We start from the raw sequence: 18,716 nt of genomic DNA, 5'->3' as shown, positions 1-18,716 counted from the left end.
TTTCCAAACCTTGTGACTTCAGATGAATGCATGTCGTTTTTCTCATGACTGTGTTTATTGTTGGTGTTTCGAGCTGATTTCCTCAACGTCCTTTAAAAGAAAAGACGTTGATTCTGTTCAAGGTCTCGATACATAACAAACATTGTGGGTGGGGTGGTGACCAGTTACAGAAAGCGACAGGCAGCATTGCAAAGCGACCACCATTATTTCACTGTGTGGGGCAGCAGGCTCGATGGGCTGAGTGGCCAATTTCTGCCTGGTCTGTGCACAAGAAAAGCTCCGACTACAGAGTTACTGTAAACTAAGTTAACAAGTGCGGACCACGGCAAATAACCTACTGTTGAACAAAAAGCAACGATTGCAGTAATTAAATCATCCAGAACGTTGAGCGAGATGATAAGCAACAATGAACCTAGCACCGACCCCCACTGCACCCCACGAGTCACTGGTCTCCAGTCAGAGAGTCAAACCATCTTCCACCACTTACTGGCTTCTGCCGCAAAACCAATGTCCAAATCAATTTACCACCTCATTCTGAATGCCAAACCTTCTTGACTAATCTCCCAGGTGGGACTCTGCCAAATGTCTTGCTACATTGTACTGAACTATATATTTTTAATTCAGTGAATTAACTGTTCTCTCTCCCAGAGCAGTAAGTGTCACATTGTTCCAGTTTGATAACTGACCAACAAAATTCTTGCACAGCATACTTTCACTGCTCTGGGGAGAAACTAACCATGAAAGTTATGGGGGAGACTTTGCAGAGCTCTGCTGTTGCCCAATGACCAGAGTCTGAGTCCAGGAGCTGATGACCCCGGGGCTGCTGCAGGACCGTCCACACTGCAAGTGTCCTCTCAGGGCAGTGGAGTGAGTCTGCCTCAAAAAGCCTCGAGTATCCCTGTGAACACAGCCCCAAACCGGCAATGCTCAGAGTCTGGCTCTTTGGAAAGTGAAATGAGAAAGATGGTTTCCCATCACTGACAAGTGGAGCAGCGGCATTACTGCCCCACAACGGCTGTGATTGAGTCCCAGGGATGAGGATGTGATCCTTGTCCGTCTGTCTGCACAGTTTGTTATTGGGAAACAGAGAAGTACACGTGAAGCGGATCTTCAGCCTGATAGGCCCAATCGGGATTAATCCCCGTAGAGTCATCAGGAGGATGTCTCATATCACAGGCATACATCGTGAACGTTGTTGGCTTTGTGGCAGCAGTACAATGCAAAATATAATAGTAGAGAAAAAACTGTATTACAAGAAGTATCTGTTACTGAAAGTTCAATAAGTATTGTAACAATGAATTCAGTGAAGTAGGTTCGTGGGTTCCATGTCAATTCAGAAATCAGAAGGCAGAGGGAAGGAAGCGGTTCCTGACTAGTTGAGTGTGTGCCCTCAATCTCCTGTACCACCTTTCTGGTGATACCAATGAGAAGAGGGCATCTCCTTGGTGAAGCAGATCCCTAATGACTGATGCCACCGTTTTGAGGCATCGCTCCAAGACGATGTCCTGGATGCTACGGAGGCTACTGCCCATGATGGAGCTGACTGAATTGACAACATTGCTGAGAGTATTTCAATCCTGTGCAGTGGCTTCACCACTTCCCAAACCCCATCATATCAAGCGATATGCAGCCAGTTAGAACTATTATTACGGTACATCTGTAGAAATCTGCAAGTCTTCGGTCACGTCCCAAATCTCGTCAAACTCCTAATGAAATATAATGGCTGCCAAGCATTCTTTGTAACTGCATCGGTATGCTGGGCCGTGGAGATCCTCAGAGATGCTGACACACAGGAACATGAAGTTGCTCACTCTTTCTACTGCTGACTGATCAATGACGATTGGTGTGTGTCTGTGCCCTCGTCTTACCCGTTCAGAAGTCTGCAGTTAGTTTGTTGATCTTACCCATGTTGAGTGCAAGTTTGTTGCTGCAACACCACTCATTCAGATGATGTATCTCGCTCCTGTTTGCCTTGTCCTCGCCATCTGAAAATCTGCCAACAATAGCCGTGTCGATGGTGATGTGCAGGCGTTATATCCAATAAGCACCAATTGTGGTTTTCCGGTGAGGAAATCAAGGATCCAGTTGCAAAGGGATGTAGAAAGGCCCAGCGGTTCGAACCTTTTGATCAGAACTGTAGGGATAATTGCATTAGATGCTGAGCTCTGGTTGGGAAACAGCATTCTGATGTAAGTATTCGAATTGTCAAGGTAATCCAAAGCCGTGTGAGGAGCCAATGAGATTGTATTGTGACCTATTTTGGATACAGGCAAATTACAGTGGGCCCAGGTCCTTGCTGAGAGAAGAGCTTGGGCACTGGTATAATTGTTAGCCTTTTAAGGGATGTGGAAACTTTCAACTGCAGCAAAATGACCCCATCTCTGAAGCATTCACAGAATACAACTCCTGTTTTTCTGGGGTGGCTGAAATCCCTTGTAAATCTGTGTGATGACAGCACCCACCACTTCCTCACTCTCCCAAAATTGATGGAAACATAAACATTTTCCCACAATGCCCCAGGGTTAGTCTCAGTAAGGATCTCTATTGATGCCATCAGTGTCCTAAGGTGGGGTGCAGAATGGTGCACCGTCATGCTATGCAAAGACCCAAGTGGGGCTTGGTCTCAGACACCAGTAATGCCATCAGTATCCCAGTATAGGGCGCAGAATGGGACCCCAGTAATCAGATTCATTATCTCAGGGGTGAGGTTATGTGGGGGGAAAACCCATTTGGCTGTGTTATGAGGTCGGTGCAGCTGGACTGTTTACTCCTGCCCCTGTTGCTGCCTGCCTGTAGAATGTTCATTTGATAAATATCTCAGCAGTTGACTCTGGATTTCTAGACATGCTTGGACACGCTCTGCACTGTAGTTTTATATCAATACAGAATGACAGTGGTAATTGTGGACAGTTTAACTCATTGTTGTTAATCTGTTAATGACGGTGGATTTAAAGTCTGGAAGGTAATGTCGAATGGGTCAAGGACAGTGGGGTCACCCAGATCAATTGTCTTTGCTCCTGCCATGTGCTTGGAGATGGAAACTGCCATTTTGTGGAACTGATTTACATCCTCCATTTTGTGAGACAAAGTTGCTTTGCTTTTTGTGTTTGAAAATAGACACAGTGCTGTTTCAGGTCATTTGCTAAACTAGAGATCCTTTCCAAAGAAGTTATCTGTGAGGTGTTCTTCGATATAATATTACATGCAGTTTTGTGAATGCTGGGGATGGTGCCTGCCTGATGTGATTCTAGCTGATTACTGAAGAGAACGCATTAGGGTTCTCTTCCCAGTCATCCTCCTGCTCTTGATGATTGTATTGAATGCCTTTGGATTCACCTTAATCCGAATTGCCAAGAATCTTTCATGACCCCTCTTGCCTTCCGTAACTCCCTTTTTTAGTTATTTTCTGGTCTCTCTGTCCTCCTCATGAGTTTCGTTTGATTCTACCTTCTGAAGCTTTACATACGTTTCCATTTCCTTCTTGACCAAATCTATCACCTTCCTGGCCGTCTAACGTCCTCGTGTCTTTTCATCCGTCCTTTCTTTTAAGGAACTTTTGGTAAATATCAAAGGTTGAATGATTCACACAGTAATTCCCCAAGAATAGTCCCACAGCGTTTTGATGTCATTGTAAACTGCCACAGCAACTTTCCTCAGAACTGCTGCAATCAAATGGAACCGGTTCAACAATTCACCCAAAATTATTCGGGTGTGAACAAAGTCACTTTCGTATTGTATTTAACCATTTCTGCAGCAATGTAGTGATAAAGCCTTTAACATGACATAAAGAACATGACTTAGGGTCTCGAACCCGTAACGTTACCAGTTTCATTTGCTGCCCTGTTTGCTGTGAGTTTACAAAATTTTATTTTTACCTCAACTCTCATCATCTGCATTTGTGTTTTTTCCATGATTTCTTCAAATAAACCAGTTCATGCCATTCCCAAATGTGACAATATTTAAATTAAAGTATATTACCCTCGGGTATGGACCCACCAAACTTTTAATCGCTGTTGATATCAGGGTGAGTGACTGAGGGTAAGGGGGGGAGTGTTGGGGTGAGCAGGGTCAGGGGAAGGGCAGGGTGAGTGTGTGGAAGGTGGAGAGGGGGAAGTAGAGGGAGTAGAGAGAGTGGGAGTGAGAGATGGGGAATGAGGGGAGAGGGCAAGAGTGAGGAGAGGGAGAGGGAGAGTCAGAGAAAGGGGTAAAAGTGATACATGGGGAAGGAAAGGGGGAGAGGGACAAAGGGAGTGAGGTGGGGAGAGGAAAAGCAGGGTGAGAGTTCTAGAAAGAGGAGAGGGGGACAGATGGGGAGAGGGTCAGAGAGAGAAAGAAGGGGCAGAGAGAGGGAGGAATAAAGAGGGGGAAAGTGTGGGGAGAGTGACTGAGAGGCTCAGAGAAAGGGAGTGAGAGGGATGGATGGATTGTGAGAGGCTAATGGGAGGCAGAGAGAGTGAGGAGTGGAATAGGAGAGAGGGTGAAGGAAAAGAGGCAGAGAAAGAGAGGAGCAAGAACGCTGAAGGATAAATGGTGGGGAGAGTGAGGGAGTGACAGGGAGTAGGAGATAGGGTTAGGGAGAATAGGAGGGGAAGGTAGTATAAATAGTGTCGAGGAGGAGATGAGTGAGTGGGATGTCGAAGGAGGGGTGTGCAGGAGGCAGTGAGGAATGGGTAAGCAAGAGGGGCAAGTAGGTTAGCAAGGAGAGAGGGTGGTGAGGAGGGAGGGGTGGGATGTACAGTGGAGGAAGAGAGACTGAGTTGGGTGGTGAAGAATGATGGGCGAGTGAGAATGACATCAGTGGCAGAGCAGTGAGGGAAATGGGATTGAGGCAGAAGGAATGAAGGTGAGGGGTAGGAGGGTGAGGACTGGGGTGATGATGAGAAAGGAGTGTGAGGTTGATGGATAGCGAATATTGTGGTGCTAGTTGGGAAGAGTGAGGGAGAGGGATAGAGAAGGGAGCAGGGTTTAGGGCGTTGGTGAGGAGGCAAGGATGATTGAGGGAGGCCAGAATTATTGGACAAAATATTTATTCATCCACAATGGCAAGGACGTTCGTCATGGCTGATCACAAGTCACTGAACAACTCCACCATGAGGTTGTTGTTCCCGGTCTTGATATTCCACAGCAGGGGTGTTTACCACGCACATTTCCCGATCTCCGATTCCACACGAGAATTTCACTGCAAACAATTCCCAGTCTTTGGATCGTATCGCCCTCCAGTCCCAATCCCCATACCCCACAGTGACTGCTTTACTGCGAATGATTCCTCTTCTCCCTTTCCCACACCGGGAGTTTTACTGTGCACGGGTCCTGGTCTCCCTGTCGAACTGTTAATCCGACGTGACCTTTTGACCTGCCCTCCACACCTCCCATCCATGCACCTATCCACGTTTCTCAAACAGATGTTGTTAAGACCTCAGACAAAGTCAGGAATCAAAGGTTAACCATGTTAGGACTAATGTTCTGAGTTGTGTATATTTCAATACAACAAGTATTGAAGGAAAGGCAGATGAGCTTAGGTCATGGATCAACACATGGCATTATGATATTGTCACCATTATTGCGACGGGCTTGCAGAGGACTGGCAGCTGAATATTCTGGAGTTCTGTTGTTTTAGACAGGACAGAGCGTGAGGGATTAATGGGGTAGGGGTGTTTTCACTACTCAGGGAAACTGTCACGGCAGTGTGCAGTAAGGGCAGATGGGAGAACTCATCTAGTGAGGCTTTATGGGTAGATCGGAGAAATAAAATTTGTTTGAACATGTTATTGGGTCTGTCTTATAGACAGTCCAAGAGTCTGCGGGATTTAGAGGAACAAATTAGTAGACGTCCGAGAATATTGCAAGAAACATAATTTGTTATAATTTGATTTTAACCTTCCACATACAGACTGGAACTCTCATACTGTAGATGTACTCATGTAGTTGACAAATGTCTCACAGAAGTTTCATTAATCAGTACATTGATGTCCCAAAGACTCAAGTGTGATATTTGATCTCCCATTAGGGACTGAGACAGGACAGACGTAACAGAAGTCTGTGTAGGGAAACTGTTTGCATCTGGTGATCACAATGCCATCAGATTCAAAGGAAGTGTGGAGAACGATGGCTCTGCTCCGTGGTATTGAGGCCGTGGTATAGAAAAAAAACAGACGCATAACAGTTGTAGGCAAGTAGGAAAAAAATGAGGTACTTATGGAGTCGAGGAAATGCAAGATAAGATTGAGGAAAAAAACCAGGAAGGCTATAGGGTGGCATAAGGTTGTCCCAGCAGACAAGGTGAGGGATTGTACCGATATGTTAAAAGCAAAAGGATTTCAGGGGACACAATTGATTGTCTGGATTATCAGAATGCCAATGTATGCATGGAGCCAAAACAGACAGAGTGGATTTTTGCTTCTCTGTTCACTCAGGAAAGGAATCTATTGAAGTGAGGCAAAGGAGAAGTGAGGCCATGGATGTTATACAAATTATGGATGAGTAAGAGTTTTGTGCAAATTTGAGTATATAAGCCCCCAGCGACTGAGAAGTTCAGCCCTTGGACCCCAATGGAGGTGAATGCAGAAATTGCAAGGATGTAGTTGATATGTTTAAATTACGCTCAAAGACAGAGCTACTGGAGGATTGGAGGATAGCTAATTTTGATCCACTGTTTTAAAAAGGCTCTGAAATTAAACCAGGAAATTATCGGCCGGTGCACTTGACATCAGTCGTGTGAAGACATTGGAAGGACTGGATATAGGAGTATTTAAATAAACAGGACAGATTAAGGACATCCAACATGACTTTGTGTGTTCTAGACAATCTATTGAGTTTTTCAAAGAGGTTACAATGAATGTTACCAGGAAAGTTGATGAAGGCAAGGCTCTAGATATTGTCTACATGGACTTTAGCAAGGCATTTGGCAAAGTCCCGCATAGGGTGTTGAACAATAAATTTCATTCTCTTGGCATTCAAGTTGATTTAGTAAATGGGAGTAGACATTAGCATAGAGGAGGAAGGCAGATAGTGGTAGCAGATGGTTGCCTCTCTGACTGGAGACCCGTGACTTGTGGATTTCCACAGGGATCGGTGCTGATAACCGTTGTTGTTTATAATCTATATCAATGATTTTGATGACAGTTAGATTATCCGGATCAGCAAATTTGCAGATGACACCAAGGTTTGGGGTGTATTTGACAGCGAAGAAGTCTATCGGAGCTTGCAGCGGGATCTGCGCCAGGTGTAAAAATGTCTGATAATGGCAGATGGAGTTTCATGCAGGCTTGTGAGCTGTTACGCTTCAGTAGGATCAACCAGGATGGGTGTTACACAATGAAGGGTTCGGCACTGAGGGGTGCGGTAGGACAAAGGCCTCCGGGAATACGAGTCCACAATTCATTGAAAGTGGCAGCACTCCTAGATAAGGTAGAAAAGAAATCTTTGGCACATTGGCCTTCATAAATTAAAGTATTCAGTACAGGAGACTGCATGATATAAGACAGTTATGAGACCTAATTTGTAGTATGTTTGCAGTTTACGTCACCTACCCACAGGGAAGATGTAAATAAGGTTGACAGAGTACAAGGAAAATTTACAAGGATGTTGCTGCGATTGGGGGACCTGAGTTATAAGGGAAGATTAGATATGTTACGTCTTTGTTCCTTGGAACGCAGAAGATTTTGGGGAGATTTAATGGAGGTCCACAAAATCATGAGAGGTATGGATAGGGTAGATGGGGTAGAGGGATGAGGATAGTAAGGGTTAGGTCAGGGGATAGTATCAGGGGTTATGATTCCAAAGCAAGCTTGAGAAAAGCTGTTTAGCCAACACAGCTTCTAATAATAGAAAACAGAACTGTATTACAACAAGTATCTGTTACTAAAAGGTAAATTAAATAAGTATTGCAAAAATGAATTCAGTGAAGTAGGTTCATCGGTTCCATGTCAATTCAGAAATAGGATGGCAGAGGGAAAGAAGCGGTTCCTGACTAGTTGAGTGTGTGCCCTCAATATCCTGTACCACCTTCCTGGTGATACAAATGAGAAGAGGGCATCTCCTTGGTGAAGCAGATCCCTAATGATTGATGCCGCCATTTTGAGGCATCGCTCCATGACGATATCTTGGATGCTACGGAGGCTGCTACCCATGATGGAGCTGACTGAACTGACAACATTGCTGAGAGTATTTCAATCCAACAACAGCAAATTTGTCACTGGCAGTTGAGCTGTGCCATACCGCACAGCCATGGGTGCAGAGAAAGTACAGCAGTGGGCAAAGCACATATCCTTGAGGTGCACCGGTATCGATGGCTATGTGCAGGCGTTATATCCAAACCCCACAGATTGTGGTTTTCTGTTGAGGAAATTGAGGATCCGGTTGCAGAGGGAGGTAGAAAGGCCCAGCGGTTCGAGACTTTTGATCAGAACTGTAGGAATAACAGTATGCTTTACATACTGAGCTCTGGTTGAGAAACAGCAATCTGATGTAAGTATTTGTATTGTCAAGGTAATCCAAAGCCGCATGAGGAGCCGAGGAGATTGCATTGTGACCTATTGTGGATACAGGGAAATTACAGTGGGCCCAGGTCCTTGCTGAGAGAAGAGCTAATTCTAGCCATCGCAAACCCCTCAATCATTTCATCACAGTAACTGTTATTGCTATGGACGATAGTCATTAATGCAACTCACACTGCTCTTCTTGGGCACTGGTATAATTGTTAGCCTTTTAAGGGATGTGAAAACTTTCAACTGCAGCCAAAATGACCCCATTTCTGAAGCATTCACAGAATACAACTTCTGTTTTCCTAGGGTGGCTGAAATCCCTTGTAAATCTGTGTGACGACAGCACCCACCACTTCCTCACTCTCTGTAAATCGATGGAAACACAAAAAAAATTCCCACGATGTATTGAAGGAAAGACAGATGAGCTTCAGTCATGGATCAACACATGGCATTATGATATTGTCACCATTATTGAGACGGGCTTGCAGAGAACTGGCAGCTCAATATTCTGGGGTTCTGTTGCTTTAGACAGGACAGAGCATGAGGGATTAAAGGGGTAGGGGTGGTTTTATTACTCAGGGAAACTCACGGCACTGTGCAGTAAGGGCAGATGGGAGAACTCATCTAGTGAGGCTTTATGGGTAGATCGGAGAAATAAAATTTGTTTGAACATGTTATTGGGTCTGTCTTATAGACAGTCCAAGAGTCTGCGGGATTTAGAGGAACAAATTAGTAGACGTCCGAGAATATTGCAAGAAACATAATTTGTTATAATTTGATTTTAACCTTCCACATACAGACTGGAACTCTCATACTGTAGATGTACTCATGTAGTTGACAAATGTCTCACAGAAGTTTCATTAATCAGTACATTGAAGTCCCAAAGACTCAAGTGTAATATTTGATCTCCCATTAGGGACTGAGACAGGACAGACGTAACAGAAGTCTGTGTAGGGAAACTGTTTGCATCTGGTGATCACAATGCCATCAGATTCAAAGGAAGTATGGAGAACAATCGCTCTACGAGGTGGTATTGAGGCCCTGTTAAAGAAAAAGAAATACGTACAAAAAAGCTGGATGAACTCAGCAGGTCGGGCAGCATTGGTTGAAAGGAACAGTCAATATTTCGGGCCAAGTCCCTCCATCAGGACTGAAGAAGGAGGGGGCAGGGGCCCTATAAAGAAGGTGGGGGGAGGGTGGAAAACCAATCAGAGGAAAGATCAAATTCTCCAACTTCCTGTAATTCCCCCCTCCCTCTCCCTTCCCGCATCCCGCCTTCACTCTGTCTCCTCTTCTAGCTGCCTATCATCTCTCATGACCCTGCCTTCTTCTACTACCCATAGTGCTTTCCCATTAGATTACTTCTTCACCTCTCTTGCCTAACCCCTCCCTGCCTTCGTTCCCCCACCTTCTTAATAGGGCCCCTGCCCCCTCCTTCATTAGTCCTGATGAAGGGTCTTGACCCCAAACGTTGACTGCTCCTTTCAACGGATGCTGCTTGACCTGCTGAGTTCATCCAGCTTTTTTGAATGTCTTGATATGACCACAGCATCAGCAGTGTACTTTGTGCTTAGAGAAAAAAATAGATGCATAACCGGTGCAGGCAGGTAGGAAAAAATTGAGGTACTTATGGAGTTGAGAAATTGCAAGATAAGATTGAGGAAAGAAAACGGGAAGGCTATAGGGTGGCATAAGGTTGTCCTAACAGACAAGGTGAGGGATTATACAGATATTTTAAAAGCAAGAGGATTTCAGGGGACACAATTGATTGTCCGGATTATCAGAATGCCAATGTGCACATGGAGCCAAAACAGATAGAGGAGTTCTTCAGTGGATTTTTGCTTCTGTGTTCACTCATGAAAATAATCTGGAGAAGTGAGGCCATGGATGTTATACAAATTATGGATGAGTCAGTGTTTTGGGCAAGTTGGGCAACTTTGAGTGTATAAATCCCCAGTGACTGAGAAGTTCAGTCTTTGGACCCCGATGCAGGCGGGTGCAGACATTGCAAGGATGTAACTGTTATGTTTAAATTATGCTCAAAGACGAGAGCTAACAGAGGATTGGAGGATAGCTAATTTTGATCCACTGCTGAAAAAATGCTCCAAAATTAAACCAGGAAATTATCGGCCGGTGCACTTGACATCAGTCGTGTGAAGACATTTGGAAGGACCAGATATAGGAGAATTTAAATAAATAGGACTGATTAGGGACATCCAACATGACTTTGGGTGTTCTAGACAATCTATTGAGTTTTTCGAAGAGGTTACAAGGAATGTTACCAGGAAAGCTGATGAAGGCAAGGCACTAGATATTGTCTACATGGACTTTAGCAAGGCATTTGACAAGGTCCCCCATAGGGTGTTGACCAATAAATTTCATTCTCTTAGCACTTAAGTTGGGTTAGTAAATGGGAGTAGACATTAGCATAGAGGACGAAGGCAGATAGTGGTAGAAGATGGTTGCCTCTCTGACTGGAGACCCGTGACTTGTGGATTTCCACAGGGATCGGTGCTGATATCCGTTGTTGTTTGTCAACTTTCTCAATGATCTCGATGATAATTAGATTATCCGGGTCAGCAAATTTGTGGATGACACCAAGGTTTGGGGTGTATTTGACAGCGAGGAAGACTATCGGAGCTTGCAGCGGGATCTACATCAGGTGTAAAAATGTCTGACAATGGCAGAAGGAGTTTAATGCAGGCTTGTGAGCTGTTACACTTCAGTAGGATCAACCAGAACACAGTGAAGAGTTCGGCACTGAGGAATGCAGTAGGACAAGGGCATCAGGGAATTCGAGTCCACAATTCATTGAAAGTGGCAGCACACCTAGATAAGGTAGTGAAGAAATCTTTGGCACATTGGCCTTCATAAATTAAAGTATTCAGTACAGGAGATTGCATGATATAAGACAGTTATGAGGCCTAATTTGGAGTATGTTTGCAGTTTACGTAACCTACCCACAGGAAAGATGTAAATAAGGTTGATAGATTGCAACGAAAATTTCCAAGGATTTTGCTGCGATTGCAGGACCTAAGTTATAAAGGATTACGACTTTGTTCCTTGGAATGCAGAAGATTTGGGGGAGATTTGATGGAGGTCTACAAAATCATGAGGGGTATTGATGGGGTTGAGGGATGAGGATAGTGAGGGTTCGGTCAGGGGATAGAAGGGAGAGAGGCTCCCATTTTTGATCGACAAACAGCTCCCCCCCTCCCCCATGCTCATTTCAATCAGTGCGTCCTTCCCTCCCTGTCGACCATTTTAACGTATGTAACGATTTCAGTGAGTGCGTCACTCCCTCCCTCGGTAAAACCTCTGGCCATTTGGAATAAATGACTTTTAAGAGAAGTAAATTCAACAAGTATTTCCAGCGGGCTGTGGAATGAAACCATGGGCGAGGAGGGTTCTTGTGACGATAGTTGTCCAGATGGAAATGCAATCATCTCTCCCAGTTTTTTTCCAGTTAGTGGAAATATATAGTCAAACGTGTTTGGTTTAAATTCAGCAGAAATACAGCTCCCTGGACCTGAATAGGTGAGGAACGTTTGAGCTGAAACTCTATCCATGTCAGGCAGTCTTTCTTACACAGAGGGTAGAGTTCATACCCTCCCAGAACCCGGGCTGGATCAAATCCGCAGCCTGGGACTCGCTGAGTTCAACAGAGAAACTCCGCCCCCTGGTTGCGATGAAAGAAAAAGGAGAGATCCACACGGAAATCTGGTCAGTAAGGTTAATGCAGCCTGTTTGTTTTCCTCTTTAGGGTTGCTACATTGACCCCACTCCCGCCTCTTCACGCTGTCAGACCCGTCCTGAGCCGGTGAGAGTTAGTGTGAGCCGGACTGCTGTAATCCCGCTCTACCCCAGCTCACCCGGCCCTGTCCATCTGTAATGAGCGGCGGACACATCACAGCCCAGCGGCCTCGGGAGCAGCAGCTCAGACTCAACTCTCTGTACAGAGTGAGAACATCGGTGCAGGACCATTGTTGGTCACCGGGAAGTCAGACTGTGATTTGCTGGGACCACACTGAACGCCGGCCGGTTACAACATCAGAGGTAAGTGTTGTCTGTGATTCTGTACAACTATTCAGCGTTTACAGTGAGACTCAGCTTTGGTCGGGATCGGGAGTGAATTTAGTGGGAGAAGGGAGTTCTGACATGTTCATGTTAACGGGTCAATTACTGTCCAAATGGATTAAGAGAAACGAGGTCTTTGCCGTCAACCAGAAATACTCTCCTGGCTGATTTCTACTGAGTGTGAGCAGAAAGCATCTTTCACCCCGGTAGTGACATGTGAAATATCCAACGGGGCAGTGACCCGTCACCGATCTCTCTGAAAAAAGATAAATCAGCAGATGCTGGAACTCCAGGCAACACACACAAAATGCTGGAGGGACTCTACAGGCCAGGCAGCATCGATGGAGAAAAGAACAGTCGGCCTTCGAGATCCCAGCTAATGTATTTTACATCGCGTCATTGGTTCTATCACTCTTCTCTGCACCACAAATAGTTAAACTTTCTTCACACTTAAATGACAGTGTTTTCACCGGAACACTGGAATTTAGAAGGATGAGGGGGATTTGATTGAAACATATAAGATTATTAAGGGATTGGACATGCTAGACACAGGAAAAATGTTCCCAATGTTGGGGGAGTGCAGAACCAGAGGCCACAGTTTAAGAATAAGGGGTAGGACATTTTGAACAGAGTTGAGGAAAAACTTTTTCACACAGAGAGTTGTGGATCAATGGAATGCTCTGCCTCAGAAAGCAGGGGAGGCCAATTCTCTGGATGCTTTCAAGAAAGAGTTAGATAGAGCTCTTAAAGATAGCGGAGTCAAGGGATATGGGGAGAGGGCAAGAACGAGGGCAAGAGGGCAAGGACTGTGGAAGATCAACCACGATCACATTGAATGGTGGTGCTGGCTCGAAGGGCCAAATGGCCTACTCCTGAACCTATTGCCTATTGTCTATAAAACTGCACCGTCTGGCACCGACGAACATTCCACTCTCAAAATCACTGAGATCACTTTTCATCTCCATGGTGATGTTTGTTTGGAGACAGAACGTACATTGTACCAAAGAACAGGACACGGAGAGAACCGCTGGTAAAGCTGTGGGTTTAGTTAATGATTATCACCAGGAGCTGACTGAACATTAACCAGGGTGTGTTCATTACTTACAGAACCCTTAACACAGCCTCACTGGGACGGGGTGGTAACAGAACCTGGAGCCGCGATACAAGGTAAGAAGCTCTGTATACTGAAATATAAACATTGCAAAGATATTTAGACATTTTTATGAACACGAATGGGATTGATAATGTATTGTGTTGATTGATATTATAACTGTAGTGAATCGCTTTTGAAAGAATTAATAATTCCCTTCAGCTAATTGCCTGCATCGACTTCCTGTGCATGTCCCGGGGGAAACCGTGTAGTTGGAGGTGTTATCGGAAACGTCGCACTTTCAACCCAGCTCCGAATCATCAGCAAAGGCTCGGGAGGTGCGAGCTTCCCGCATCTGGGAACTGTTCCCTGGCTACTGCTTGCAGTAACGGGAAGCCGATCCGTCCACACTCGGGGCTTTACCGATCCCCAACCGAGGAACTGAGGATTCGCTTTGCTTATTCCTTCGCAGGTGGGATCGACAGTATTTGTCTACCCTTTACGACATTTCGGTAGGTAGCTGCTGGGAGAGGGCAAAATTATGAGAATTACTCCCACTGCAGTTTATAGCGGGGAGGGGGCGTCGGGGAGGGGTATAAAGATGTGATGGTTCAATTATAGAGTCGGTTGGTGAGATCTGTTGTGGATCACTGCCTGCAGTCTTGGTTCCCTTCTGTTAAAAGTGTGTGGGCAGGTGGGAAATCAAAAGAAGGTTTAACAGAGAGACATCTGCACAGCCTGAGTTGTCCTGTGAGGAAACGTCTGTGATCTTGGCTTTTTTCAGTAATTGAGAAGAATTCGACATGTCCTAAGTTTACAGGGTGGTATATACATTGCAGTTATTCTTAAATAACAACGTACTTGATTATATTCCGTCTTTCACCCTGCCCTCAAATTTACCTGGTCCATTTCCGATACCTCCCTCCCCTTTCTTGATCTTTCTGTCTCCATCTCTGGAGACGGCCTATCTACTGATATCTACTATAAACCTGCAGTCTCTCACAGCTACCTGGACTATTCCTCTTTCCCTCTGTCTCTTGCAAAAAGGCTATCCCCTTCTCACAATTCCTCCATCTCCGCTGCATCTGCTGTCAGGATGAGGCTTTTCTTTCCAGGACAAAGGAGAAGTCTTCCTTTTTTAAGCAAAGGGGCTTTCCTTCGTCCACCATCAACTCTGCTCTCAAACGCATCTCTCCCATTTCCCACACATCTGCCCATCCACCCGCCACCCCACTTGGGATAGGGTTCCCCTTGTCCTTATCTACCACCCCACCAGCCTCCAGGTCCAACATATAATTCTCCGTAACTTCCGCCACCTCCAACGGGATCCCACTACCAAACACATTTTTCCCTCCCCCACTCTTTCTGCTTTTCACAGGGATCGCTCCCTATACGACTCCCTTGTCCATTCGTTCCCCCATCCCTTCCCACCGATCTTCCTCCTGGCACTTATCCTTGTAAACGGAACAAGTGCTACACCTGCCCTTACACTTCCTCCCGCACCACCATTCAGGGCCCCAGACAGTCCCGCCGGGTGAGGCGACACTTCACCTGTGAGTCGGCTGGTGTGGTATACTGCGTCCGGTGCTCCCGGTGTGGCCTTTTATATATTGGTGAGACCCAACACAGACTGGGAGACCGTTTCGTGGAACACCTACGCTCGGTCCGCCAGAAAAAGCAGCATCTCCCAGTGGCCAGACATTGTAATTCCACATCTCATTCCCATTTTGATATATCTATCCATGGCCTCCTCTATTGTCAAAATGAATCCAAACTCAGGTTGGAGGAACAACACCTTATATACCGGCTGTGTAGCCTCCAACCTGATGGCATGAACACTGACTTCTCTAACTTCCGTTAATGCCCCTCCTCCCCTTCTTACCCCATCCCTGACATATTTAGTTGTCTTCCTGTTCTCCATCTCCCTCTGGTGTTCCCCCCCTCCTTTCTTTCTCCGGAGGCCTCCCGTCCCATGACCCTTTCCCTTCTCCAGCTCTGTATCACTTTCGCCAATCACCTTTCCAGCTCTTAGCTTCATCCCACCCCCTCCGGTCTATTCCTATCATTTTGCATTTCCCACTCCCCCCCCACTACTTTCAAATGTCTTACTATCTTTCCTTTCGATTAGTCCTGACGAAGGGTCTCGGTCCAAAACGTCGACAGTGCATTCCCTATAGATGTTTCCTGGCCTGCTGTGTTCCACCAGCATTTTGTGGTGTGTTGTTGATTATATCCGTAGTAGTTTGGTAAAATCAGTGGGATATTTGATGAGAAATAAAGTATCCTGCGACGTCTTGACAGGGACGTCGACAAACTAGTTCCTGTTCTGCAAGGAAGTGAAAGCAGTTGAAGACTCTCTCTCCCTTTCTCTCCCCCTCTCCCCCTCCCCTCCCCCTCTCTCTCTCTCTCTCTCTCTCTCTCTCTCTCTCTCGCTCCCTCTCTCTTCTCTCTCTCTCTCTCCCTCTCTCTCTCCTCTCCCTCTCCCTCTCCCTCTCCCTCTCCCTCTCCCTCTCCCACTCTCCTCCCCCTCCCCCTCCCCCTCCCCCTCCCCCTCCCTCTCTCCCTCTCTCCCTCTCCCTCTCTCTCCCTCTCTCTCCCTCTCTCTCCCTCTCTCTCCCTCTCTCTCCCTCTCTCTCCCTCTCTCTCCCTCTCTCTCTCTCTCTCTCTCGCTCCCTCTCTCTCTCTCTCTCTCTCTCCCTCTCCCTCTCCCTCTCCTCTCCCTCTCCTCTCCCTCTCCCTCTCCCTCTCCCTCTCCCTCTCCCTCCCCCCTCCCCTCCCCCTCCCCCTCCCCCTCCCCCTCCCTCTCTCCCTCTCTCCCTCTCCCTCTCTCTCCCTCTCTCTCCCTCTCTCTCCCTCTCTCTCCCTCTCTCTCCCTCTCTCTCCCTCTCTCCCTCTCTCTCCCTCTCTCTCCCTCTCTCTCCCTCTCTCTCCCTCTCTCCCTCTCCCTCTCTCTCTCTCTCTCTCTCTCTCTCTCTCCCTCTCTCTCTTTCTCCCTCTCTCTCTCTCTCTTCCTCTCTCCTCTCTCTTCTCCCCCCCCCCCTCTCTTGGACTATTTATGTTACTCCTGTTGTTGTGTTTCCTTTATTACGTATCCCGTAACTGGATAACTTACCAGCAACGATAGAGAGGTCCGTTGAAGTCTGATGGCACTATTTTCAAACGTTTTTATTTATAAAGGAGCACAAAAGTAAGGTTAATACAAACATTCAAATAATGCACGTCGTCAATTCTCAATCTGAAGCGCGTATATAGTAATAATCATCATTAAGAAATAAGCTCTACTGTTGTCTAGGGGATAATATATTGTCCATTGGAAATATAAATGTCACTCCGAAGTCTGCAGGCTTCAGCCTTTTGGGAATCGCTGGGTTTCACGTGTTGCGACAGAGAGAGAGGGATTGGTGAGAAAAGAAAAACTTGCCCGGGTCTTTATGAAGCAACGCATTGGTTCCCGTGTTAGTTCGAAGTCCTTTTCGGTGTTATCAGCCACCTGCTCCCCAAGCAAAGGAGAAACTGAACGCGCGTGCTTTCAATGGCTTCCCGCTAGCCGGGGAGCACTGAGTGTTGGTGTGTCCTTCTGGTGCGTCGCTGGGGTACCGCTCCTGCAGTCCCTTTTATCTTGACTTGCAGTGTTGTAGATGTCCATCAAAGTAGGGTGATGCAAACCCCATCCCCACATTGCCCGAGGGCTTATACACGTGTTCTCCATGAGACAATAGTCATGTCGCCTTATTTTGCATCCTGGTGGAACGCGGTATTCGGCACGCCTCTCTCTCTCCCATTTCCTGTGTCTATTCAGCACCTCTCTCTCTCTCTCCCACTTCCTGGTCGACTGACCCCCCCCCCCCCCCCCACTAGTGCTCTTGCGATTCTCACAAAGAGGGGGCTGGGATCATAACACCTTACTTTACAAATATCTGAGATGAGAGAATTGGAATGTAATGGTGAGGTTGTATAAGACATTGGTTAGACCGAACTTGTAGTATTGTGTGCAGTTTTGGTCACCTAATTTCAGGAAGGATATTAATAAGGTTGAAGGAGTGCAGAGAAGGTTTACAAGGATGTTGCCAGGACTTGAGAAACTGAGTTACAGAGAAAGGTTGAATAGGTTAGGACTTTATTCCTGGAGCGTAGGATAATGAAGGGTGATTTGATAGAGATAAACTCAATCCCTTGATTTATAAAAGTTAACACCCCATAAGCTTTCATAACTACCCTATCTACCTGTGAGGCAACTTTCAGGGAACTGTGGCATGTACCCCCAGATCCTTCTGCTCCTCCACACTACCAAGTATCCTGCCATTTACTTTGTACTCTACCTTGCAGCTTGTCCTTCCGAAGTGTACCACCTCATACTTCTCCGGGCTGAATTCCAACAGCCAATTCTCAGCCCACTTCTGCATCCGATCAACGTATGTCTGAAATCTTCGAGAACCCTCTACACTATCTACAACACCACCAACCTTTGTGTCGTCTGCAAACTTGCCAACGCACCCTTCTACCCTCACATCCAGGTCATTAATAAAAATCAAGAAAAAGTAGAGGTCCTAGAACAGATCCTTGTGGGACACCACAGGTCACAACCCTCCAATCTGAATGTACTCCCTCCAGCATGACATTCTGCAGGCAAACCAATTCTGAATCCTCCTGGACAAACTTCCCTGGATCACATGGATTCTGAATTTCTGAATAAGCCTACCGTGTGGAACCTTGTCAAATGCCTTACTAAAATCCATGTAGATCACATCCACTGCACTACCTTCATCTATATGCTAGGTCATCAATATGCTCCTCAAATAACTCTATCAGGCTTGTTACACACAATCTGCCCTTCATAAAGCCATGCTGACTGTCCCTGATCAGACCATGATTCTCTAAATGCCCATAGATCCTATCAATATGAATCTTTTCCAACAGCTTTCCCACCACAGACGTAAGGCTCACTGATCTATAATTACGCGAGCTATCCATGCTAACTATTTTGAACAAGGGGACAACATTCACCTCCCTCCAATCCTCCGGTACCATTCCTGTGGACAACGAGGACATAAAGATCCTAGCCAGAG

The 18,716-nt window shown here is 46.1% G+C and overlaps 1 protein-coding gene across 2 annotated transcripts in view; it reads left to right on the top strand.

Moving 5' to 3' along the window:
* Positions 1 to 13,884: 13,884 nt before the first annotated feature.
* The window catches only part of LOC132389720 (NACHT, LRR and PYD domains-containing protein 3-like), a 29,689-nt gene continuing 24,857 nt past the window's right edge, over positions 13,885 to 18,716 (top strand). The window contains exon 1 of one of the 2 annotated variants that reach the window (XM_059962282.1): positions 13,885 to 14,122. In XM_059962282.1, the coding sequence (XP_059818265.1) occupies positions 13,900 to 14,122 (223 nt within the window). In that variant the 5' untranslated portion in view covers positions 13,885 to 13,899. Of the gene's footprint in view, positions 14,163 to 18,716 lie in introns of both variants that reach the window. The other variant, XM_059962283.1, reaches the window with a different exon arrangement.

This window comes from Hypanus sabinus, unplaced genomic scaffold (genome assembly GCF_030144855.1).
Source record: "Hypanus sabinus isolate sHypSab1 unplaced genomic scaffold, sHypSab1.hap1 scaffold_637, whole genome shotgun sequence".
NCBI classification, from domain to species: domain Eukaryota; kingdom Metazoa; phylum Chordata; class Chondrichthyes; order Myliobatiformes; family Dasyatidae; genus Hypanus; species Hypanus sabinus.
The sequence above is the reverse complement of the archived record's forward strand: the minus strand, read 5'-3'. Positions and strand labels throughout refer to the sequence as shown.